This window comes from Aphidius gifuensis, linkage group LG3 (assembly GCF_014905175.1).
Source record: "Aphidius gifuensis isolate YNYX2018 linkage group LG3, ASM1490517v1, whole genome shotgun sequence".
NCBI classification, from domain to species: domain Eukaryota; kingdom Metazoa; phylum Arthropoda; class Insecta; order Hymenoptera; family Braconidae; genus Aphidius; species Aphidius gifuensis.
This window is the reverse complement of record NC_057790.1, coordinates 17,274,185-17,300,168: the sequence shown is the minus strand read 5'-3', so window position 1 is coordinate 17,300,168 and position 25,984 is coordinate 17,274,185. Positions and strand designations below refer to the sequence as shown.

Below are 25,984 nucleotides of genomic sequence, written 5' to 3'. Positions count from 1 at the left end.
CGATCAAACGAGAGCATAAAAGCACCGGACAACTTAAAGAAATACGCTGTTGTGCTCATGGTAACCATCGAATCGACATCAACTCGATTTATTTTGTGAGAAAAAAAAAAGAAAAGAAACTAAGAAAAAATTCAAAAAAAAAAGAACAATTTTTAAATAAAATTTAAGGGGTAGTATAAGTGTTGTAAAAAATAAATTGTTTATTAATAAAATATATTTTTAATTGAGATAAAATAATCATGGGACAACCACCCCGGCTTTTGCCAGCGGGTCTCTTCTTAGCATGTCTCTACCTTTTGACACCAGTATCAGCAAGTAAGTGATTTTATTATTTAAAATTAAATTTCGAAAAAAAATATATAGAAATTTTAAAAATTTAATTTAAATGGAAATGTTAAAGTAATGAAAAATAATTAAAATAAATTTTTAAATTTGACGACAACAACAACAAGATTAGATAATTGAAAATAATAAATTATTAAATTTGTTAATTTAAAAAAATAAAATAATTTATTTATTCGATTGGTTTGATTAATACTTTCGTTGTTGATTTTTATTTATTTTTATTTTTATTTATTGTCATAAAGGCAGTTGACAACGAGATATATTAAAATGAGAGGTGATTGAGAGAGATTGAAGGGGAATTTTTCAACGAGCTCTTGGTATATTATTTCAACTATTATATTGTTGACAATGGATTGACCGGACATTTGGCTAAATTGATACCGACATTTTTCCTCCCTTTCTCTTGTCCTCCGACAACTCAAATGTTTGTCTCTTTTCTCCACAATTACATTATAGAATTAGATTTTTTTTTTCATTTCATTTCATTCGAGCTTTTTATCTTGCTTGAATATACTGATACTATATTGCAAGTCAACGAAAAGTATATTAAAAAAAAAAAAAGATCTATGAATTTATCAAAAAAATCATCAGTATTACTCTCACAAAATTAAATGTAATTTATTTTTTTTTCTTTTCAACTCCTTACTTAACTTTTTATATATTTTTTTTTTTTCCTTCTTGTCCCTCGAGGCATAAACAGATAACTCGGTATATCTGACTTGACCCCAAGAGCATTTCTACATCTTAAACTTTTTTGCGAAATTCAATGGAAAACGAAGAGATAACTCGCAACTCGAGATACTATATAAATATAAATTTTTTTTCAAATCTATAATTTTAAAATAAGATAAAAAAAATTTCGTAATTATTTTTATATTGTTAATTTGAGAGATAATAAAAGATAATAATAGTTTATGTAATACCAATTATTAAAGCTTCACTGGGTTGATATTTCAAGTAGATATAATTAACTTAATTCTCGGTTAGTTGTTTAAGGGAAGAAGTAATTTAAAAATTGATCAAGATGAACAGATTAATTAGTGATAGATTTTATTAGACACTGTATAATATAATAATTATATTAAAAAGTAATTAAGAAATTTTAAGATTAAAATCAAGTTACAATAACTTGAAGAACAAAAAGAAAATTCAAGTATTTAGTTGTCTTTCAAGATCAGTATAATTAATGATCATGTAGTGATTTTTTATTTTTTATTTTGTTAATAAAGATACCTTGTTGTAGCATCATCAATTTAAGATGATAGATTGATCGTGGTAATAGAGGGAAAAATAATAATAAAATTTAAAGACAAAAAGTACAAAAAAATTATCCAAGTAAATGAATTTGTAGCTGCTAAGGTCAATATGAGATATCTTGGGTGATACAGTTTTAGCAAGATAAGTAATATTCATACTTATCTAGTGTCACAGGTCAAGGGAGACCCTCCTGCCATTTAATCAAACGATTATCATGCTCAAACACGATATACCGTCTTTAGCTTTTTTTTCTTCGTTTTGATAAACCTTGTCCCGTAATTATCTTCTCATCTTAATATTTGAATTTTTTTTTTTTTTTGACTTGACTGAGTCTCGTCATATCAATTTACTTGATGGGTCATTTGGGTCATTGATAAATTTATCATCTGTAAAGAAAAAAAAGAAATTAGTTATTATTATTTCATTATTCTTGTCTAATATTTTAAATTAATAAAAATAATTAATTTGTTTTTTTTTTATTTGTTGGTTTAGGTCAATGCGTTGTTGGCTGTCATGGAAGTAAGTTTATCAAAATAAATTAATTATATTTAAATCTAGATATTTAATTTAATTTATAACTGTGTATTATTTATTTTTTTTAATTTTTGTAAATAGTGCGAACAAGCAAGGGCTATGAAGAAGGTCACACATATACTTACGAGTACGAGGGAACATCCGTGACATCAGTCAGCGAAGCACAAGGTGAATCAAATGTCAAGGTCAATGCCATCGTTGAACTTGCAGTAAAAGCCGATTGTGTTCATCAATTGAAGTTGAAGACTGTTCGCGTCAATGGAGCTGTAAGTTTTTTTTTTTATTACGTCAATAAAACCTGAAATAAAACGATTAAATTATTATACTTTTTTTTTTGATGACTAATTTTAGCCTGTGAGCCAACAAGACGTAGAAAAATATGCTCTTCAATTTAATTATCATGATGGACATATTGATACAAGTGTCTGTGCAGAGTCAGGTGACTCCCAGACATCTTTGAATATCAAGAGGGCAATTACTTCACTATTTCAATCTGGAGTTATTCAAGAAAATGGTGTTACAACTCATCGAGAGGTATAAAAAAAAAAAATTATATTATATTTTATTTTAAATTTATATAAATGTTTAAATGTTTTTTCTATTATTATTATTACTCCTTTATAGACTGATGTCTTTGGAAGTTGTCAAACTGACTATGAATTCCGTCGTGAAGGTGATGCTTTGACAATAAGAAAATACAGAAATTTAGCAACATGTTCACATCGTGAAAATATAAGACATGGTTTAATTTATGCTGCATTTGATGAAACTGCAGGAATTAAATCATCACCAATTGTTGATTCACAACAAAAAATTGAACAAATATTTAAAAAAGGAATTCTTAATTCAGCAAAATCAACTGAAACATATAATTTCCGTTTATTTTCACATGGTGATGCTGGTGCTAAAACAATTGTACAATCAACATTGACATTTAAAGCTGATAAACCAGAAGCAAATGGTAATGCAGTTGTTACAATTCCAAAATTACTTATATTTGAAGCACCACATCCAGTTACTGATTCATCAGCTGAAACAATTTCAAATTCATTGAAATTAGTTAAAGCTGCATCTGGACCAGATTCAATAAAAGATAAAGCTGCTGAATTATTTGGTGATTTTATAAAGGTATTACGTCGTAGTAATAAAAAAGATATATTAAGTATATATGGAAAAATTAAATCTGGTGCTGGTGGTTTTGATAAAAATACAGATAAAAAAATTCTTCTTGATGGTCTTTATAGAACTGGTAGTGGTGATTCAGCTGAAGTTATTGCTGAATTAATAAAAAATAATGAATTAACAAAACTTCAAATACTTGGTTATTATGCAAGTTTAGCACTTATTGATCATGTTAATCTATCAACAGTTACTGCTGTTACTTCATTATTAGATCAGCCAGATGTACCAAGAATTGGTTATCTTGGTATTGGAAGAGTTATTGGTAAATATACTGAACAACATAATGCTGATGATGTGCCTGAAATTAAAGCAGCATTAGAAAAAATAACAGCTAAAATTGGCAATGGAAAACCAGGTAATAGAGCACAAGAAAATCAAGTTATTGCAGCAACAAAAGCTCTTAAAAATGCAAAATATCTTGATGATAAAACGATTGATAATTTAGTTAATATTGCTAAAGATAAAACAGTACATGATCGTGTACGTGTTGCTGCAATTGAAGCATTACCAGCAAAATGCTCAATGAGTTGGAAAACACCATTATTAAAAGTATTTGGTGATCTTGAAGAAGATTCAGAAATAAGAATTAAATCTTATCTATCATTGGTTGCTTGTTCATGTAATACTGTTGCAAATGAAATTAAAAAAGTTTTAGATAAAGAAAAGGTTAATCAAGTTGGTACATTTGTTACAACACATTTGAGAAATCTTCGTGCAAGTGTTGATCCAAATAAAGAAACAGCTAAAAGAATTTTAGGAGAAATTCGTACGACAAATAAATTCCCAGAGGATTATAGAAAGTTTTCATTTAATCGTGAATTTTCATATGATATTAGAGCTCTTGGTGTTGGTTCATCAGCTGAACAAAATGTAATATATTCACAAAAATCATGGATTCCACGTTCAACAAGTTTAAATTTAACAACTGAAATATTTGGTAGATCATTTAATTTTTTGGAAATTGATACAAGAGTTGAAAATCTTGATAGAGTTATTGAGCATTATTTTGGTCCAAAAGGTGTATTAAAAACAAAAGAAATTAAAACACTTTTAATTGATTCAAAAAAATCAATTGATGATGTATTAGATCATTTAAAAGGACATGTATCAAATCGTGAAAAAAGATCAGTAAGTCAAAAAGACTTGGATGAATTTGCTAAAACAACAAAACCACGTGAAAGTGAAGTTGATGAAGATCTTGATATTGATTTATCGGTTAAATTATTTGGTGTTGAATTGGTATTTTTAGATTTAAAAGATTATGGCAAACATTCAGATCCAAAACTTGCAGTTGATAGAGTATATGCTTTTCTCAATGAAATATTATATAAAGCAAAAAATTTTGATTATACTGGCTCAAAGCATGCTCATTTACTTGATATTAATTTAGTTTATCCAACTGGTCTTGGTTTTCCATTATCTGTTGGTGCTGAAGCAAATGCTGTAACCCATTTACGAACAAATGGTAAAATTGATGTAGCAGCAATTATAAATAACCCAAAAAATGCTGCAATTAAAATTGGAGTTGAACCAAGTGCAAGTATAATGGTTGCTGTTAATGTTGTTATTGATAGTCTTGGTGCTGAGTCTGGATTAAAAGTTATTGGACGTCTTCATACATCAACTGGATCTGATCTTTCAATTAAAATTTTAGAAGGAAATGGTATTGATATTAGTTTTGGTATTCCAAAAAGAAAGCAAGAAATAATAAGTATATCAAGTGAAGCAATATTTATTGATCCAACTGGTAAAAAAATTGCACCAAAATTCAGTAATGGTGGTAAAAAACATTCTGATTGTTTTGAACAATTTTCAGCAATTCTTGGTTTAACAGTTTGTGGTGATTTTGCATATCCATATGAAAATATTGAATCATTAACAAACAAATCATATATGTTTCCATTAAGTGCACCAAGTAAAGCTGCAATAAGTATTGAAAATAATGATGCAACTAGTTATCATTTCCGTGCATTTTACGATAAAACAAAAGACACATCAAGATCATATGAAGTTATATTTGAAACACCAAATAGTAGAAATAATCGTAGAATTGCTCTCAAGGTTGAAGCTACAAATGAACCAACTCAAAAAATTATTAAAGCAAGCTTTGATTCACCAATTAAAAAAGCCGAGGTTGAATTACATTTTGAAAATACTGATAAGAAAAAAACAGCGTCAATAAATATAAAACATGATACTGATGAGTATTCTGGTGTAATTGGTATTGTTGCAAATGGAAATAAATACAAGCCAATATTAGAATACAAAGTACCAGAACATGTTGAACGTTTAACTGGTAGTAAAGTTACAAAAAATAAATCTGCCTACAGTGTTGAAGGTGATATTGCTGTGAATGATGAAAATTCAGGTAAAAAATATGTATTTGAAAATGTTGCTGTTCTTGCTTCTGATAAAAAATTAATTTCTGTTGATGGTTGGGTATTTGTATCACCAAAAGAATTATCAACTGATACAAAATTAGCTCATAATGATGAAAGTGTACAAATAAGATTAGATGGAAAACGTACAGATACTGGTGTTGATATTAAATTTGGTTTTGTACCATCAAAACAAAAAAATATTGCTTTTAAACTTGCTATATTACATAGTAAAACAAAAGATTCAATAGAAAATAAATTTATTGTTGTTCATGGTGCTGATCTTGATTCAAAAATAAATAGATTTACATTCCATGAAAAACTTTATTATGAAAAAAATGAAAATCCAGCTAATAAATATGCATTACTATCAGCATTAAAATATGATTCAAAATTAACATGGCCAGTTCAAGAATTAGATGCTAAATTTGAAAATGATATATCATCATCGAAATTTAAAACAGATTTTGATTTTAAATATGCTAAATTTAAAATTGGTATGAAAGTTGATGTTAAATCTGATGTTGCAAATAGAAATAATTTTGAAATTGGATTAAATGCATATGCACTTGAAAATAAAATATCAGCATCAGCAAAACAACAAATGATTAATCAACATAAAAGAAAAATTGAGGGTAAATTAGAATTACCTGGTGCAAAATATCAAGGTGATACAACAATTAATTATCAAGTTGAGGGTCCAAATGCAAATATACAATTTGATGGTGATTTTAAAGTTAATGAAAAAGCAATTAAACTTAATTATGGTCTTGATGTTACACTTGAAAAAATTAACAGCAATGCCCTTGTTGATGTAGTTGGTAATAAATATCTTGAATTGGCACTTAAAATAAAACGTGGACAAAATCCAAATGGTAATATTAATTTAAATATTAAAGAATTATTAATTATCACTGGTGATTTTAAATATCAAACTGGCAAAGGTAATGCAGTTTTAAGTGTTGATCTTCCAAAAATTCAAAGAAAAATTAAAGGAACTGGTGATGTATCAATAAGTGGAACAAAACATATTGCAACAATTGAAATACTACTTGATGCTGAACGTGATCCAAAAAAAATAATTAAATTATCAACTGATTCTGATATAACAAAAGAAAGTATTGATTCTAAAAATATCATTGATATTTTAAATCATAAAGTTGAAACAAATGTTAAAGGAACACTTAAACACAAACCAAATCGTGGATATGATTTTGATGGTGATATTGATCTTACATTACCAAATGGTATATATTTGTCTGCCAAAGGAAAACAATCAGTTGATCGTAAAACTGACAAAACAGATGTTCATGGACAATATGAAATAAATAGTCATGAAAAAAAAGGTTCACCAGGTCGTAAATTACAATATAATTATGATGTTATTATTCAAGAACCAAAAGGACATGAATTTACTGGTAAACATATGTTTAAATTTGTCAATGTTGATGGTAATGATATTGATTTGAGTCTCATGTCAAAGCATATTTTATCAATTGAAAATCCAGAAAAAAGACGTGGTGAACTTCAAGTTGCTGCATCTGGTAAATATTTACCAAAAAAATTCAACTTTGATTTTACCACTGATTATACAACTAAAAAAAGTGGATCATGGAAATTAGATTCAAAACTTGGTGATGATTTTGTTGTAAAAGGTAGTGGAAATATGGCTGATGGTATATCACCAAAAGATCCAAAAACAAGTGATGTTAAATTAGAAGTTAAATTACCATTTGATAAATTAAAAAATATTATTTATGAAGGATCAGTAAGTCTTCTTGCACCAGAAGGTGATACAGAATTAAAAGTATCAAATTCATTAACATGGAATGACGATAAAAATGTTAAATCTGAAATACAATTAAAAAAATCGGGTTTTGGTAAAACAGGAGCTAAAGATATTACTGGTAAATTATTATTAAATGTTTTAAATAATCCTCAAGTTGCTGTTGCTACTACAATCAAGTGTGATACTACACAAGATTTGAAAAAAGGTAATGTCAAGATTGTTATTAATTGTGGAGATAAAGAAGTATCTGTTGAAAGTGATGCTGCTTATAATATGGATCTTAGTGATGTTGATTTTGACATTAAAGCTACTACACCAATTGAAAAATTCAAAAAAATTGATTTTGGCATTAAACACAAGGTAAGATTAATTTTTTTTTATATATAATATAAATAATAATCTTTTTATTAATTTAATTTTGTTTTATTATTAGCGTGATAATGAAGGTTCAATGAAATCAGACATTCACTTTATTGCTGATGATCAAAAATACGCAATGACTAGTGAATTTGATTGTAAACCAAATGATCATCGAGCTCAAATTATCTTCACATGTCCAAATGGAAAAACCGAGCTTCTATCAAAGTTCACAAAAATCAGTGACAATGAATTCAAAGGTAAAATAAAGCTATTTAAATTTTTAAAAAGCATTAAATAAGATTATTAATTTAAAAACAAATTATCTTTTTTAATAGGTGAATACAAAATTGATACACCAAAAGGTTTTGCAAGTGCTGATGGACATGTTAAAGTTGAAAGTGTTGATAATTTCTTAATTGAAGTAAACTTTGACAGTGATAAATTAACACATAGAAAAATACATGTCAATATTGCATCTGAACCAGCAGTTAAAAATGGAAATAAAATAGCAGTAACAGTAACAAGTGATGGAAAAAATATTGTAACTGGAAGTACAAATTATAGTAAACGTGATGAGAGTGGTAAAATTATTGTTGAGGGTAATGGAAGTTTGAAAATTGGTGACAATACAAGAGTATCAAAATTCACATACTCAAGACAACAATTGACTAAAGAAAATGATGGTGAAACTGGTGTTGCTATACTTTTAAATGCAAACTTTGGACCATCAGCTGTTGTTGGTGAACTTAAACTCACAGACAAAGAAGTTCATGTCTTTAATAGTTATTGTGAACAGTCCAAGGATTGTGCACACTTTAAATTACAGTCTATTCTCAATAAAGACAGTAAGTATTGAATTTTATTTTTACAAAAAATAAAATATTCATTATATTAAATAATTTTTCTTATATTTTTTTTTTCAACAGAAGAAACACGTGTAGACCATCAAATAACTGTTGAAGTTGACTTGAAAAAATTCAATTTGCCAGTTGAGTTTGGTTTAAAAACAACAACCCAATACAATCCAAAAGAGCACAACTTTGATCACACTGCAAATCTTTATCTTCACACATCCAAAGATAAGACTCAATACTCTACTCAGATTTATGCACGTCCCAAAGAATCAGGTAATTAATAACTAATAAAGTATAAGCTAGTGAAAAATAATAATAATTATTAATATTTGTTTTTTTTTTTTCCTTAGCTATTATTTTAACTTTGCCAAGTCGTGAATTAGCACTGATTGCTTCAGTAGATGTTCCAAAGAACAAGCTACCAACTGGCACTTACAAAATCGATTTAGCTGCTTATTTAGATCGTAAAAATCATCCAAAAGACAAGACAAGCTTTGTTGCAAGTGGAGATGTTCAAGTTGAAAAAAATACAGCATCACTTTCTGGAGAAGCAACATTCTCATATCCACAAGCACCAAAGGTATAATTTTTAATATAATATTTTTATTATTGATAGTAGAAAATGAAATTAAATTCTAAATTTTTCAATTATTTTTTAGGATATGATTGTCAAAGGAAAACTCCATTATGGTGGTGAACATCTTTTAGATGCTGCAGTAGATATTGATGTGTTTGCTAAAAAAACACAGAAAATTGGTATGGTAGCTCGTTTAATCAAGAGTCAAATTCCCACGGGTTACAACGTGACTGGAAGTCTTGAAGTAAACTCACGTGGCCAACAACTCAAAGTTGAAATAAAAGAACACTATGCTATATCAGCAACTGAAATTGGTTTTGGCTCATTTATAACATACAATGATATTAATCAAAAACCAAAAACAGCTGGTATTTTATTCTCATTGAATCCAAAAGAAGGTCATCTATTAATTCAAGCTCCAAATAAAAATTTAATTAAAGTTGATTCAACATTTGAATTTACAAAAACACTACAAAAAATGGAAACTGAATCATCATTACTTGATAATCCACCAGTTGTCGTTAGCTCTGAGCTCAAAGATTTGAATAGTTTTAAATATCAATCTTATCAAAAAGACAAACCAAACACAAAATTACAAATTATTTCACGTATTATCATTGGACAATTAGCTGAATTCCATGCTGATCATTTTAAAGAAGGTGATAAAAAATCACTCGTCAGTTTTGCTCTTTATCTTGATGAATCACGTTTCTTAAAACCAGATTTTTCATACAGCAAAGACAACATTGTTGGTTTAATTGATTTTTACAGAGAAAAATTAGTTGAAAGAGCTGAACTAGTAAGAAATGAAATAAAATTACTTAACAATGAAGCAAATGTTGAATTTGAAGATTTATTTGCACACTTGAAAAAAGCATCACCAGATTTAAAACCAATGATTACCTATTATCAAGGTGAATTGGATAAATTAAAACAAGAATTAGATGCTGATAGAACAATTCAACAAATTCAAGCAACAATTAATAAAGTATTTGGTGGTCTTATTGCTGCAATAAGTGATACAATAAAACAATTATCTGAAAAAATTGGTGATCTTCAAATACAATTCCATCAAATTCAAGAAAAAATATTAGAAGCAGTTAAAGTAACATATCCAAAGGTCAAAGAATCAATTGACAAAATATTAAAAGCAACAATTGAAATACTTGATGCTGCTACTAAATTAGGTGCAGCGTATCTTAAAGCACTTCTTAATGTTATAAATCAACATCAAAAAGAATTAAAAGAATTAGCAACAGCAATAAGTGAACTTGTTCATGATATTGTTAAAATTGTTATGAAAGGTGCTAATCAAATTGAGGGTGAACTTAATAAATTTGTAACATTATTAACAGAACAAATTAGAGCATTACCAATTTATGATATAATAAAAGCTAAATGGAGTGAAATATCAAGTTATCAAATACCTGAAGCTGTATTGGGACCAATTGAAGAGGCATTTGTTCAAATTAAAATGATTCTTCCAACAGAAGAATTACGTGAATTTTTCACAGTTACATATAATTATATTATCAAGCATATTAAACATCAAAATACTGATGATGTTGCTGAAATTAAAAATATCTGGACACATGGTGTTGATGCTATTCAATCAATCATAGCTTTGATACAAAGTAAAACAACAACAGATCAACTTAATGGTATGATTGGTACTAAATTTGGTTATAACTTTGGATATATAAAACAATTTGCAAGTATTCCAATACTTCGTCTTTCAATTGTTAATTTAATTAGAAATAAAGAACTTCCAACAATAAGTGAATTATATCATACTTACCGACCAACTGCATATTTGAATGATATTATACCACCATTCAGTCATACTGGTATTGTCACAGAGGGTGGACACTTCTTTACATTTGATGGAAAACATATAACTCTGGCTGGTAGCTGTGATTATGTTTTAGCACAAGATACAAAAGATGGCAATTTTTCAATTGTTGGAACATTTAATAATGGCCAATTAAATGCTATTACAATAACAGCACCTGGTGAAAGTATTACACTGAAATCAGATGGTAATATTTTAGTTGATAATAAACCAGCTGAATATCCAGCAAGTACAAAAAATCTTCATGCATTTATGATATTACCAATAGTAAATGTTAAATCAGATTATGGTGTACATATTGCTTGTACACAAAAAACACCAATGATATGTAGTGTTCGTGTATCTGGATTTTATCATGGTAAACTCAAGGGAGTTTTTGGAAATGCTGATAATGAAGCATATGATGATTTTACTATTCCCAATGGACATGTTACTGAGAATGAATCTGAATTTGGCAATGCATACAGACTAAATTCAAAGTGTGAAGCTGCCAAAGAAGTTGATCATCATTCACATGGTCATCGTGATGGAGTTTGTACTGAATATTTTGCAAGTACATCAACATTGAGTCCATGCTTTAATTATGTTAATCCATCAAATTATCGTACTGCCTGTGATCATGCTGTTCATGCTGGTACTAAAAATGCTCAATGTCTCATTGCATCAGCTTATTATGCTGCTTGTCGTGCTGAGCGTAAACCAATATCAATACCAGCAGCTTGTGGAAGCTGTAAAGTTGGGAAAGATAGTATATCAATTGGTGACAGTGTCAGTGTTAAAATACCAAAACAAGAAGCAGATGTTATTTTTGTTGTTGAACAAGAAGCAAAAAATGAACAAATATTTAAAGAGCTAATAACACCATTGATTAATGAAGTTAAAAATGAATTAAAAGAACTAGGAATAACTGATGTTCATATTGGTCTTATTGGATTTGGTGAACACATGAAATGGCCACAACATTATACAACAAATGGTGACATTAATATCAATGGTGAAATTAAGAATATTAATTTTGTTAAGGGTGATCCATTGATTACATTCAAAGAAGCAAAAGAAGGTAATACAGAGACAAGAGTTAATTATGCAAAACAAAGATTAAATGTTGAATTGGGAGCATTTAAACTTACTGATGCATATGAAGAAGCTATTCATTATCCATTTAGAACTGGAGCTGCTAAAGTTGTTGTTGGAGTTTTAGCATCACCATGTGAAAAAAGTCCACTTCCACTTTCGGTAATATTTTTCATTTATCATTGTCTTGAATTTTCTAAAACAAAATTAAATATATAATAATTTTCTTGTTTTTTTTTTTTTTATAGTTACAACATTTAAGATTGTTTATGGGACGAAAAATATATCGTGATCTTGGATTAACTTATCATCACATTGGATTTTTGGATGAAATTCTTATTAGTGGTAAACCACAAAAAAGCATCGTTGGTTACGATGCTGACTCAGCATATGCTTTTACTGACAGTAAGAAAAAACCACTGGAGGGTAGTCTTGAACGAGAGGGACTTGTCATCAGTACTAATGATGTTTGTGCTTCATTTGCAACCTCGGTAAGTTTTAATTACAATAATAATATATATTACAAGCATGCGCAAATTAAATTATATGAAAGTTAAAATGAAATTGGTACCAAGTGTTTTTGTCGTTGAAAATTCATTAATATATAGATATACTATGTCTGGTTTAATCGTGCATTTTCTCTTGTCCTCTTTCTTTCTATATATATCTATCTACTTGGTACACACAGAGCATACAACAACACATAAAAATTAATTAAAAAACAAAAAAAAAAATGCTTTTGTTCCTGTTTGATTTTCCCATGTCAAACAAAATTTGTTTGTAAATTCTTTTCACGTTTGATTTTATAAATTCGAATCATGTAAAATTATTTTTTTCTAAAATAAAAAATAAATGTTATAATTTAAATTTTATATATAAATTGCAGTCTGGTGGTGCTGCATATAGTTCAAGCAGCTTTTTGGAAGCTAAACCAAACCAGAAAAAACAATTCATTCAAGTTACAGCAAGAAGATTAGCTGAAGGACTCACTAATGTTGAAATCGATGAGGACTGTACTTGCAAACAAGAAAACGGATTGAATGGTTATGCTCGTTGCAAAATTGTTGCACGCAAAGAAAAAGCAGTAAGTTGAAAATTCATTTCTATTATTTTATCAAATTTAAATCTCTATTTATATATAAACTTTTTTTTTTCTTTTCTTTTAGAAACACACCAAGGCTTGAGATCAAGGCATTCAACAATGAAAATTTAAATTTTATACTTCAGAAAAAAAAAAAAAAATATAGATGTAATAATATCTAATTTCTTATTTTTGTGAACAAAAAAAAAAACAAAAAAAAAAAAAAAGATATAGAATAAAAAAATAAACATGAAAAATTAAAAAAAAATAAACATATTTTTTTTCTTTTTTTAAATAATAATAATAATTTTAGTCATGTTTTAATAACATACGTAATATACGATTTTTTAAAATAATTTTTAAGATGTATATATAATGCATCAAAAATAAAATGTGAATAATATTAATAATAATAAAAATAAAGTTATTTAAATTTTTTTTAGTCATTTGTTTAGTCGATAAATGACATGAAGCATATATTAAGTTGGTGTAAAAATATATTAAGTTGGTGTAAAAATATGTTTAAAGTATATGAAATCTCATCAGTATCTTTATCAATCATGTGATTCACGTTTTTCACAAAAGATTATAAATATACTGAACAAACTTACCATTAAATTTGGATCTATCAGCGTGCACATTATTATTATTTATTAAATCCAAAGTATTTAATATTACACTTTACTCCATTAATTCGAATATGATTAATATTTATTTGTAAATATGTCATGCTTTATAAGAACAGACATTTTCATCCGTCACGTAAATGCGCTCGTGGCTCGTTGGGAAAGTCGTTAGGTTTAAGATACCTGGAGAAAAATCCCAAAGATACCTACAGATACCCGATTTGATAATATTTGTAAACACATGCACAGATCGTTACAGATCTTTGAAGATACCCAGCGATCATAACATTGAATGTTATATTTACCACTGAATATCTTTAAAGATACCCAGGGAAAAATTTAGAAGATACCTGCAGGTAGTATCATGTTTATGCAGACATCCACAGATTTTTCCAGATCTTCGAAGATATTTGAAGATACCTAGCGATCGTAACTGTGAACGTTATGCATATTTTCAAGAAGTTTCGTTATCAAATATAGAATTTTTTTTTTTGCAGCGCATTTGTCTCATACTCTCATGTCAAGGACCAGGTGGCATGCTAAAAGTGGTCCAGGCTTTGCAGCAGAGCAATCTGTAAGCCAAAATAGAACTAATTTACCTTGTTGGTTTTTGGCTCGATAGCCCCGTTTAGGTTCGTCCTCCTGTTCTCCACTGTTCTCTATTCTTCATGACTTCTACCGCATGGTCTGGACTTATTGTTGGCCATCTTAGCTATTGTCAACAATTGTCAAGGCATCAGTCGTCGATAGCAGTCGATAGTTACTCAGCTACAACGGTCAATAATTTATTTTAGTTAAAAAAAAAAAAAAAAAAAAAAATTTGTGTATCATAATCAATCGATATCAAGAAAATCCAAAAATGAGATTGGGTGTTCTTATCTCGAGTCTCTGTTTGGCTGTTTTCTGTTTTGGTAAGTTGTTAATTTTATAATTTTCTGTTAAATTCGTTATATGTATAAAAAAAAATTTTAATCGTTAGATATTAAAATAAAGAAATTATTGTATATCGGTGAATAGAAAAATTATAGCCATATCTTTGTAATATGATTGGATGATGATAATATTGTGTGAAAAACGTGGCTCATAAAAACGACACAATCATCATGAATTGGAATCTGGGGAATCTGAATAAGAAGACTAGAAACCTCTAGAAGTCAGTCGTAATCAGTTAGTCGTAGAGTGGGTATAAGCAGAGTGACGCCAACAGTGGGTTCAGGTACGCCATATCGTGCTTTTTGTATGGAGTTGGTATAGAGCAGAGTGACGTCACTTCTGGGCACGTTTTGCCTTTGGCATCACTCTGCTTATACCTACTCTAGTTAGTCGACAATAGTTGACGGGCCGACATAAAATCAATGATTGTAATCGATTGTAATCGATTTGTACTACAATGTAATGTAATTATAATTATTTGTAACCCCCCTCGTTAATTGTAATCAATTAATTTTAACAACTGTTCCTTATGAATTGTCGGCTAAGTGCAACGTAGAATTTTAATTGATTGATTACAATTAATGAGGGGGGTTACAAATAATTATAATTACATTACATTGAAGTACAAATCGATTACAATCATTGATTTTATGACGGCCCGTCAGTTGTCGGCTAACTGATTACAACCCTAGAGGCCTCTAGTCTTCTTAAATCTGAGGCATAATAATAAAAATAAATAATTTAGAAAAAATATAAAATATTTCAATATAAAATTTATAAGTCTAAAAATATTATAATAAAACACCGCGTCAGAAAAAAATAAAAAAAGAAATAGGGCCTGTTTTTTCATCCATAGTTATAAAACATATACATATATATATAGGTATATATATAATATATATTTATTATATTAAATATTACAGTCAGTAAATAATATTTACATAATATAATAGTTATAACTGTATACATATTATAATATTTAAAGTTAACTAAAGGTTACAGAGTATCGAGCCTGCAGGTTTCTTTAACTATGGATGAAAAAACTGGCCCTTTACACCAGTACCTTATACAATAACTTTTTTTTTTTTTTTTTTATTAGTTGGCAACACTGGAGGATCATCACAACAACAAGCTGAATATGATTCTGATTTTTTTTTAACGGATGATGATGCTAATTTGGTGGCGGGACTGTATCATAAATACAAGAATAAATCAAATGACTTCAAGAAGGCACCAAGTTTACTTGATAGACTTATGAAAATGGAAAAATTAATAGATGATCAAAAAAAGCTTGAAGCAAAAAATGAAAAAATGGAACATGACATTTCCTACATCAAGAAAGCAATTGAAGAACTATCAAAAAACATTAACACTGATGAAAACAACAAGGGATCATGTTTTATAGACTGTTTATTTTATGCTGTTATATTCTCGCTTGTCGTCGCAGCTATTGCAAAATGCATTTTCGAAATAAGCAAAATTGAAAAAAAACTGAAGGCGTTAAATTAATGTATAATATATAATGCATAAAAAAGAAAAAAAAACAACTTGTGAATAATATTAATAATAATAAAAATAATAGTAATAATAAAAATAAAGTTATTTGAATTATTTTAGTCATTTGTATTTAGTCGGTAAATGACATGAAGCATATATTAAGTTATTTATTATTTAGTGTAAATATATTTTTAAAGTATGAAATCTCATCAGTATCTTCATCAATAATGTGATTCAAGATTTTCACAAAAGATTATAAATAAACTGATTCATCACGGTAATATAATTTGATTCAACTGTCAAGTTTGTTAACATTATAAATGTGTTAAAGTTATTTTGACTTGTGTGATTTAGTGATTTGTGTTTAATATTACATTTTACTTTATTAATTCAAATATTGGCTCGGTGGGAAAGTCGTTATAGGTTTAAGATACCCGGAGAAAAATCCCAAAAATACCTGTAGATACCCGATTTGATAATACTTGTAAACACATGCATAGATCTTTGAAGATACCCAGCGATCATAACATTAAATGTTATATTTACCACTGAATATCTTTAAAGATACCCAGGGAAAAATTTAGAAGATACCTGCAGGTAGGTATCCTGCTTGATCATGTTTGAAGATACCTAGCAATCGTAACCGTGAACGTTGTGCATATTTTCAAGAAGTTTCGTTTTTAAACATAGAATTTTTTTTTTTTGCAGTGCATTTGCCTTATGTCAAGGACCAGGTGCCAGGTGGCATGCTAAAAGTGGTCCAGGTTTTGCAGCAGAGCAATCTACAGGCCAAAATAGAATTAATTTACCTTGTTGGTTTTTGTAGCGTTTTTGGCTCGATAGTTTCCTTTACATTCGTCCTCCTGTTCTCCACTGTTTTCTATTATTCATGACTTCTACCACATGGTCTGGACTTATTGTTGGCCATCTTGGTTATTGTCAACAATTGTCAAGGCATCAGTCGTTGACAGCAGTCGATAGTTACTCAGCTACAACAACAAATAATTTATTTTAGTTAAAAAAAAATAATAAAGTATTTGAGTATTATAATCAATCAATATCAAGAAAATCCAAAAATGAGATTGGGTGTTCTTATCTCGAGTGTCTGTTTGGCTGTTTTTTGTTTTGGTAAGTTGTTAATTTTATAATTTTCTGTTAAATTTATTGTATGTATAAAAAAAAAAAAAAAAATTTTTAATTGTTAGATATTAAAATAAATTGGAATTTAAATAAACTAGCCCTTATCAAGATAAATATTTCATAAAATAAAAAAAACCTTATATAAAAACTTTTTTTTTTTTTTTTTTATTAGTTGACAACACTGGAGGATCATCAGAACAACAAGCTGCCGTGACAAGATCATCTTTTCTCACGGATGAGGATGCCATGACAAATGCCCTCAAGAAAGTAGAGACTTTACAAGAAAGACTTGTGAAAATAGAAAAATCCGTAGATGATGAAAAAAAGCTTGAAGCAAAAAATGAAATAATGGAACAGGACATTTTATACATGAAGAAAGCGATTGAAGAACTATCGAAAAAAATTAACACTCTTGAAAACAACAAGGGATCATGGTTTACAGACTGTTTATTTTATGCTGTTATATTGTCGCTTATCGCAGCTGTTGTAAAATGCATTTTCGAAATTAGGAAAGTGAGCAAACTTGAAAAAAAAATAAAGCCGTTAAACTATAATGTATAATATATATAATAATGCATTAAAAAGAAAAAAACAACTTGTGAATAATATTAATAATAATAAAAATAATAGTAATAATAAAAATAAATTTATTTAAATTATTTTAGTCATTTGTTTAGTCGGTAAATGACATAAAGCATATATTAAGTTAGTGTAAATATATTTTTAAAGTATGAAATCTCATCAGTATCTTCATCAATCATGTGATTCAAGATTTTCACAAAAGATTATAAATAAACTGATTCATCACGGTAATATAATTTGATTCAACTGTCAAGTTTGTTAACATTATAAATATGTTAAAGTTATTTTGACTTGTGTGATTTAGTGATTTGTGATGATAAACTAAATCAAAATTATGGCAAATTTGTTGTGTCAAAAGGACAAGTACCAAGTGAATTATTTACAACAAATATTATACAAGATAAATTTGTTTATGGAAAATTAGAACTTTCAACATTGGTAATAATTTATTTCTGATTGCGGTTATTCATTGAACGTAAATATTTTATAAAGCGTTAATTGGAATAAATGGATTTTGATTTTAGCTAGCACACATGATAAAAAATTTAAAATATTTTTTAATATTTAGGGTTTTGTTTAAAATTCATTCAACGATTGAATATAAATTTTAGTAAATTAAATATTGATCATATTACTATGAAATAATATTTTCTTTTTTTAAATATCTATATATTATAGAAATATAAATTACTTAGTGGAAAATCTCATCTTGTTCGACAAGCGATCATAACACTATCCGATGTGTTCGTAAACCCAGAAAAATTGTGTCAAGCAATTCAGTTGAAAATTCCAGATGACTTGATTCCATTTCTACTCTCTGAGGATTCATATATGCGAAAAAAAACCGCAAAAATTTATTCAACTATTTCAAGACACGTCAATGGACGACAGTTTATACTTGAAAATAAAATTTTTTTAAATATTTTAAAACAAAAAATAAATGATTCTGATGCATCTGTTAGATATTTTAACGCTTTAACAATTCAAAATATAACTTTGGATCTATACAGTAATATTTTTAAAATAAATAAACATTATTTATTTTAAGATAATATTGAAAAATATTATTTTTATGCTTTTTTTTTTTTAGCTGCAAATTCTTTAGTTGATTTATCAGCATTTGTAAACATAATCGTTCAACGTTTTACCGATGAAAATTCCGAGATATTGGTAAGAGACGAGCATAATAAAAAAAATTTGTATAAAAGAAAATATAAAAATAAAAAAAATTATTTACCTTAGATAATTCTGCTTTCGAGTCTCGAGCATCTCTTGTTGTTACGCATCAATGAATCTCAAAATGAAAGTGATGGGACAATGGAAGCACTCGTTGGACTTTTCAATAGACTGAACGATAATATGAACATCGTTGGTCATATTCTTGCTTGTCTAGTTTCACTCTGTCAGAATACTTCAGGAATAGTCAAGGCAATTGAAATGAACCTCTTGACGACTTTCAAAAGTCTATTGTATGATACTGTAAGAATAAAATTCGAAATTATAAATATATATTGCAAAGTAATAATTTATTGATATAATAAGAAATATTCAAATTAAAATAGAACGATATGATTTGTGGTGAAATGACGACTTTGATGGCATTTATGACATTATTGAATGATGGTAAATATCGTGCTATTGAATTTATTGACAAACTTGTGGAATTGGCTGGTAACTCAGCAAATCAAAAGTGCCGTATCATGTCTATCAAGGTACAGCATCATATTAATTATACAATTTATATATACACGTATTTGTAATCAATGTAAATTAATTAATTTATCTTGAATGTGTATTTGTATATGCTTTGTATTTGTATTTCATGTTGTTAAATTACTATATAAATACTAGTTGTGATCTTACCATTGTATGTTGTCTTAAAAATGCATTGTAGACGTTGACAAACATTGCTGAAGTACCAGATTCAAGAGAGATACTACTTGAATTTCATTCAATGTTTATTGAGGACATTGATACGTGTTGTGATGATTTTATTGAGTACCACAAAAAGAAATTACTTGATGTAATACGTTGGTCTCCATGATACTACAAGTGTTATTAATAATCTTACTATTTTTTTTGTAGAATTCCATTCATCTAAATTTAAAAATAAAAAGAAATATTTAATTAAAATACAATAGCATAAAATAATCTTAATTAAATTTTTTTTTTTTTTTCTTTTTTGAATTAATAACTGTGTTTTTTTTTAATATTCATTATTGTTTAGAAATAAATTTCAATCGATATTTTGATGATTGAAATATAGTCTGATAAAAAGTTATTTTAAAAAAATTTCAGTCATTTATTGATTTATGTTTTTTTTTTTTTTTATTTTTAATATTTCATGAAAATAAATTGAACCAACGTTGATATCTCGAAAAAAATGAATCGCATTGGCTCTCTAGCTTTGTGTATATATACTTTTTTTTTTTTCTCGAGTGAAAAAAGGAGATATAAAATTCGCTGGAAGAGCTGCTATGCCAAAAATAAATATCAAAAAGAATAAAAGATAGGTAAACATTGAGTAAATTCATGTTACTTTTCATCGAAAAATTTTCTGGTTTTACCAGGAACAACTATCAATATAAAACTAGAAATAAATTACCAATAAAGATAAATTCTGATGATTAATTATTAATTTTAACACATTTACACATCACAAATAAATTATTTCAGAAGAAAAAAAAAAAAAGTTATATACAATACAAAAAAAGAAAATATTAATAAACAATTTTTTTTAATTGTGGTTTATATTTTTGTATTGTTTAAAGAAGCCTTTAATGTCAACTGAATAATTGAAAATACCCTGTATATCGCAGACAGTTGCCTCTATAAAATGAAAATAAAAAAAAAATAGATAAATGTTTGACCTAGTCCTCTCTCTTGTTTAGAACACACACAACATGGATTTTTACTTTTACCTCTGACGTAACCGATGTCGTCTCAGTTTTATGGTAGAAAAAAAAAAAAGTATCAAAAAGTAACAACTAACATGTATACAACATTAAAGCATGAACCTTTTTGGATGATAAAAAAAAAAATCTGATGTCATTATTTTATGTTTTGACGTAAAATAGAATCATGATGAACGGAAATATGAACACATGTGTGGATATTGCCTTGAGTATAACGTCACGAGGGCACGTGTTGTTTAATTGTGGGAAAATCCGGTGCTTTATAAACTTCCACAATTTTAAATAAATAAAATACATTGTATAAATAATTTTGGTTTATATTGATAATTTAAAAAAATTTATATCAAAAATAAACAAAATAAAAAAGATCATAGAAATGTTTAATTTCATTTGACGTATGCACTAAAGTGTTTTTTAAAAAAATAAATAAATGAATCACCTGTTTAAATATTATCAAAGACCTAGTTTCTATACTTGCAATTATTTTTTTTGGCATCTATCAGCTTTTGTTTAAAATGCGAAAAATATTTATTTATATTTTATCATCATTCAGAATGTTTTTTTATTTTTTTCAATGATTTAAACACGAGATTATCATCAATGGCATTCATTTAATCTTGAACAAATTTAGCCGTAAAAGATGAGTAATTATTTTTATTAAATAAATAGTTAAAGTCATATACATTGTCATCAATTTAAAACACATCATCAGCTCAAAAGTATTTAAAATTTTATGGTGGGGACAAAGCATAATAAATACGAGTGTGACCATGTAATGTGAGTCAGTCTGTTGTCGATGTTGAGATAGAATCATCCAGACTTGATGTTTAATATTCTGTCTGTCGTGTGTAACGGTTAACGTGTCGTACATATCGATTAAAATTTTTTTTTTGCCAAATGAAATAATATAAAAACAACAACAAGTCAGTGAATACGTATCGTTCATGATAGCAAACAGGTTCAGTTGACCTCAAGTTAAAAAATTACTTAGTAAAAGAAAATATTAATCGCAAATTATTCGTCATACAGTTTGTCAACAATTTTTTAATTGTTAAAAAAAAAAAAAAACAAGGTAATTTATTCCGTTTTATAAAATTTAAAATATAATTCATTTGACTTTACTCACATTGTTAGCAGTACATTTTTTTTCAGTCATCTCTGGTAGAGAGTAACGAAAAAAAAAAAACCTCGACATTCGAGCGTCGAGTGGTCTCGGCCAGGTGTCCTTGACGGGCATACATCCGAGACACTATCACTGGTTTCATCTCCTCCAAATGTTTCGACACACATCTATAGTTATAAAATCGAAAAAAAAATTATTATTTTCATTTTTCATTTATATTTTTATTCATTTGAATGATATTTGAGCCAATAAATTTATATATATATATCAACTTTTGAATATTCAACAGTATATATTAAATTTTATCAAATAAAAAGTTATTTTTATTTTCAGAAAATGTTGGGCTTATTGATTTTTCAAACATTTATTATGTTTGTGGTTGGTCAAGATTTATTTTTTCCTGATCAAGTTGATGACTATCAAAATTTTGATTATCAAAATAATCGATTCTCACCTTTTCGTCCATTGCAATCACCCAATGTTCATTACAGTGATAGCCAGGCTAAATATGATGCTCCACAATCAATCCAAGTATCGTCATCATCATCATCCGCGCAAATTCCAAGGGAACCCGAATACTGGGCAAATCATGTGAGTCAGAGCTAAAATAAAATAACCAGATGTTGATAAATTACATTGACAATCAATATATGTACATATAAAAAAATAAAAATATTAAATATAACTTTCCTCTTTCAAGGTGAATAATATAATAAGCAGAGGTGTTACGAATTTTGGTTTGAAATTAAATCGTGTATTACAAAATGATGAAAGACAACGTGATCCTGATAACATTGTATTTTCACCAACTAGTCTTGTTGAAACATTGTCAATGGTATTACTTGGTTCAGCTGGTAAAACATTTAACGAAGTTGTTAAAATACTTGGCTTTGATAGAGACATTGATGTCTCTCTTCATTCGGAGATTATTCATCGTTTATTTGGACTTAAATTGCAATCGATTGTCACAAATAAAGGAGACAAATTTGGGCCACAGATCACCTCTGCCAATGGCATATTTGTTCAGGTAACAAATCAAAACGATTGAGTTTGCATTTACTAGTTATATATATAACTTAAGCGCAATCAATATTATCACGACAATCAGCCAGCAAGTATTTTTATATATACAGTAGTATCAGCCTTTTTTTTTTTTTTTCTCAAATATATGTATATAAATAGATTTTATCATCATAAAATGACATCTCATAAGTTGTTGATATAGTATCAAATATTGCATGAGGTCAGCATTTTTAAAAACGTCATTTTTTCAATATTTATTTATCCATTTTTCTTTTTTTTTTTTACGATGATAAAATATGAATAAAATAATAATATTAAAATTTTTTTTTTACTCACAGGATGGCTATCCAATTCGACCCGAATTTTTAGCCATAAGTAAAGGTATATATCACAATGACGTGATAAATGTAAACTTTCGTGAGAATCCATGGAGTGCACGACAAATCGTAAATGAATGGGTGGACAAGATGACTAGAGGACGAATCAATACTCTGCTATCTGATCCACCCAGTTACGACACTAAAGTTATTTTAGCCTCAACACTTTATTTTAATGCTGAATGGAATCAGCATTTTATGGCTGGATCTACAAAACAGTATGTTGAATTTTATATTATTATTATGATATAATTTTTTATTGAATGATTTTTAAATTAAAAATACGTTTTATATATTTTTTTAAATAAAATAGAAGACCATTTACATTACCTTCTGGTCAAACAATCACTGTTGATATGATGTTTAATGGTGGTAAATTTCCGTTTTATGAGGATCAACAGTTGGGTGTCATGATGTTAGCACTTCCATATAAAAATGGTGCAAAAGGACCTGTAAGTTTTCACAAGAAATACAAACACTCAATGTAGTAAAAGTAAATGTTTGATAAGATACATATATCAAAAGTAAAAGTGTCTTGAGATACTATAAAATCTCAGTATTTTATCAGTGTCTACATGTAGTTTGTTCATTTTAGATAAATATACTTGAAAACTTTAATACCAATTATTAAAATTTATAAATACTTACATAATCTTTTTTTATTTTTTATCCAGATGAAACCAGCACATTTTTCAGAGTTTGAATCAACAATGTATCTCATGCTACCAACTTCAGATTCATCAAATTCTTTGGCTGACCTTGAAAATCGTTTAACTCCGGAGATAATTGATTCACTTATATCTCATTTAAAAGTTGAAGCTTGTATAATTGCAGTACCAAAAATGAAATTATCAACAACATTAAATTTAAATCGTGCACTTCAAGCACTTGGTTTATCATCACTTTTTGTTCCTGGTGAAGCAAATTTGGCATTATTATCACCAGGTTTAGAAACAACAAAATGGCAAAATCAAGATCCAATAAAACGTGATGATGATGGTATATTTTCTCGTTTTGGTGAACAAACTGAATCACCAAATAATGAACGAGATTTTAGTAACAAAAAAGGATACATTAAGTATGAAGATATACGTGGTGGTTATTCAATTCAACAATGGTCAAATGGTGTTTACATTGAAAATAATCGTAAAATAAAATCTCCATCACGATCAAAGAGATCCAGTCCAAATAATGATGATGATACTGTAAATGAAAACAATATTAAAATAAATTCATTACATAACCAAAAAAATGATAACTTACGCAATAAACGCCAAACGATTAATGATAATTTTCGAGGGTTTATTGAACGACAGGATATATCACAATTTGGTATTGACACATTGAGAAATAGTGGTCAACTTGGTAATCCAGGTCTCTTTGCATCAGACGTACTACACAAAGTTGAAATTGATATAACTGAAACTGGTACTGTTGCTGCTTCAGCAACGAGTGTTACTCTCAATCGAAGTGGCAACTACAAACGTTTCGTTGCTGATAGACCATTCAATTTCATTATTCGACACAATCCAACAAAACTCATTCTCTTTCAAGGTACAATCAATAAACCAACACCAAATTATTCATAGAATTAAATTTTATTTTATAATTTTAATTATAAAACTTTCTTTTTTCTCTCTTTTTGTTAATACTATTATTATTATAATTATTTAAAACATTGCATCGCCATCTATGGCTCCAAAGATAAATGTAATTATATTTAAATTTACTAATATTTTAATAATGATATTATGAATTGAAATTTAAATGATAAAAAACGATAAATCATTGAGAATTTTTATAGATATTTTGATACTGCTTTTCTATTTTTTTTTGTTTTGTTTCGTTTGATTATTATCACTCATAGAAAACAATTTATTGATAAAAAAAAAAAAAAAAAATATCAAATGCTTTAGGCTATAAATAAAGTGTGTTAGATAATAAATTGAATTTTTTTTTATGCGATAATTATATGTGACATAACTTGAAAATGATTGTTACTTGTCACTGTAAACAATAGGCCATTTTAAAGACTGAATTCAATAGCTGACATAATAGTTGTCCTTGAATCATTCTTTGTACATCAATAATTACTTAAACTCATCATAAAATACACACATTAAATAATAATAAATATTTTTAATAATTTAATGTATTACGTGTCAAGATTTTTTATTTATATATTTTAATTAGAAATTTTTTTTTTTTTATACTTTTTTAATTTAAAAAAAAACAAAATTATTCGCGCTCTCGCCATTTTTGATGCTTCAAGTACCAACATGCAAAAAAAAAAGGGTTAATTAGTAAAGGATTGTCCGCCACAGTCCGCCATTTCGTCATAGTGTCGTTTTGCTTTGGAGAGGAGAGACGCCTTGAACGCTTTTATATTTTAATCGCTTTTATTATTTTTTATAATTTCAATTTGATAACAAAAATTTATATAATTCGATCGGTAATACTATAAATATTACTGTGTGATAAAAAA

The 25,984-nt window shown here is 27.6% G+C and overlaps 3 protein-coding genes and 1 long non-coding RNA gene across 5 annotated transcripts; 3 read left to right on the top strand and 1 right to left on the bottom strand.

Annotated features, from left to right (window-relative positions):
• On the top strand, positions 1-14,515 carry LOC122852273 (apolipophorins). The gene is made up of 13 exons (XM_044151976.1): positions 1-315; positions 2,095-2,121; positions 2,218-2,402; positions 2,488-2,670; positions 2,761-7,845; positions 7,919-8,102; positions 8,181-8,690; positions 8,772-8,972; positions 9,050-9,279; positions 9,359-12,364; positions 12,451-12,693; positions 13,089-13,286; positions 13,369-14,515. The coding sequence occupies exons 1-13, from the start codon at positions 240-242 to the stop codon at positions 13,384-13,386; spliced, it is 10,146 nt and encodes a 3,381-aa protein (XP_044007911.1). The 5' UTR covers positions 1-239; the 3' UTR covers positions 13,387-14,515.
• LOC122852277 lies at positions 12,259-22,669 on the bottom strand. 2 transcript variants are annotated; one of them, XR_006373803.1, is made up of 7 exons: positions 22,554-22,669; positions 22,103-22,266; positions 19,925-20,158; positions 19,299-19,538; positions 17,149-17,328; positions 14,509-14,677; positions 12,259-12,398 (listed from the first exon to the last, which is right to left on the bottom strand). It is a non-coding gene; the product is annotated as an uncharacterized LOC122852277 (long non-coding RNA). The 2 variants fall into 2 exon arrangements; XR_006373804.1 differs by lacking the exon at positions 14,509-14,677 and having other exon boundaries at positions 12,296-12,398.
• On the top strand, positions 18,813-20,105 carry LOC122852275. Its single transcript, XM_044151979.1, has 5 exons — positions 18,813-19,070; positions 19,152-19,231; positions 19,304-19,540; positions 19,624-19,773; positions 19,956-20,105. Exons 1-5 carry the CDS (start codon positions 18,893-18,895, stop codon positions 20,103-20,105), a joined length of 795 nt encoding a protein of 264 aa, XP_044007914.1. The 5' UTR covers positions 18,813-18,892.
• Positions 22,129-25,650, top strand: LOC122852274 (leukocyte elastase inhibitor B-like). Its single transcript, XM_044151977.1, has 6 exons — positions 22,129-22,271; positions 22,433-22,690; positions 22,800-23,126; positions 23,461-23,717; positions 23,813-23,951; positions 24,174-25,650. The coding sequence occupies exons 1-6, from the start codon at positions 22,251-22,253 to the stop codon at positions 25,086-25,088; spliced, it is 1,917 nt and encodes a 638-aa protein (XP_044007912.1). The 5' UTR covers positions 22,129-22,250; the 3' UTR covers positions 25,089-25,650.
• The last annotated feature ends 334 nt before the right edge of the window (positions 25,651-25,984 follow it).

Bases quoted from the DNA above. Each gene is read 5' to 3' on its own strand.
- LOC122852273 (XM_044151976.1), top strand. From the start codon at position 240: ATGGGACAACCACCCCGGCTTTTGCCAGCGGGTCTCTTCTTAGCATGT. The intron at 2,122-2,217 runs GTAAGTTTATCA...TTTTGTAAATAG, and splicing joins CGTTGTTGGCTGTCATGGAA to TGCGAACAAGCAAGGGCTAT. The intron at 8,691-8,771 runs GTAAGTATTGAA...TTTTTTCAACAG, and splicing joins GTCTATTCTCAATAAAGACA to AAGAAACACGTGTAGACCAT.
- LOC122852275 (XM_044151979.1), top strand. From the start codon at position 18,893: ATGCGAAAAAAAACCGCAAAAATTTATTCAACTATTTCAAGACACGTC. The intron at 19,232-19,303 runs GTAAGAGACGAG...TATTTACCTTAG, and splicing joins ATGAAAATTCCGAGATATTG to ATAATTCTGCTTTCGAGTCT. The intron at 19,541-19,623 runs GTAAGAATAAAA...AAATTAAAATAG, and splicing joins AAAGTCTATTGTATGATACT to AACGATATGATTTGTGGTGA.
- LOC122852274 (XM_044151977.1), top strand. From the start codon at position 22,251: ATGTTTCGACACACATCTATA. The intron at 23,127-23,460 runs GTAACAAATCAA...TTTTACTCACAG, and splicing joins CCAATGGCATATTTGTTCAG to GATGGCTATCCAATTCGACC. The intron at 23,952-24,173 runs GTAAGTTTTCAC...TTTTTTATCCAG, and splicing joins AAAATGGTGCAAAAGGACCT to ATGAAACCAGCACATTTTTC.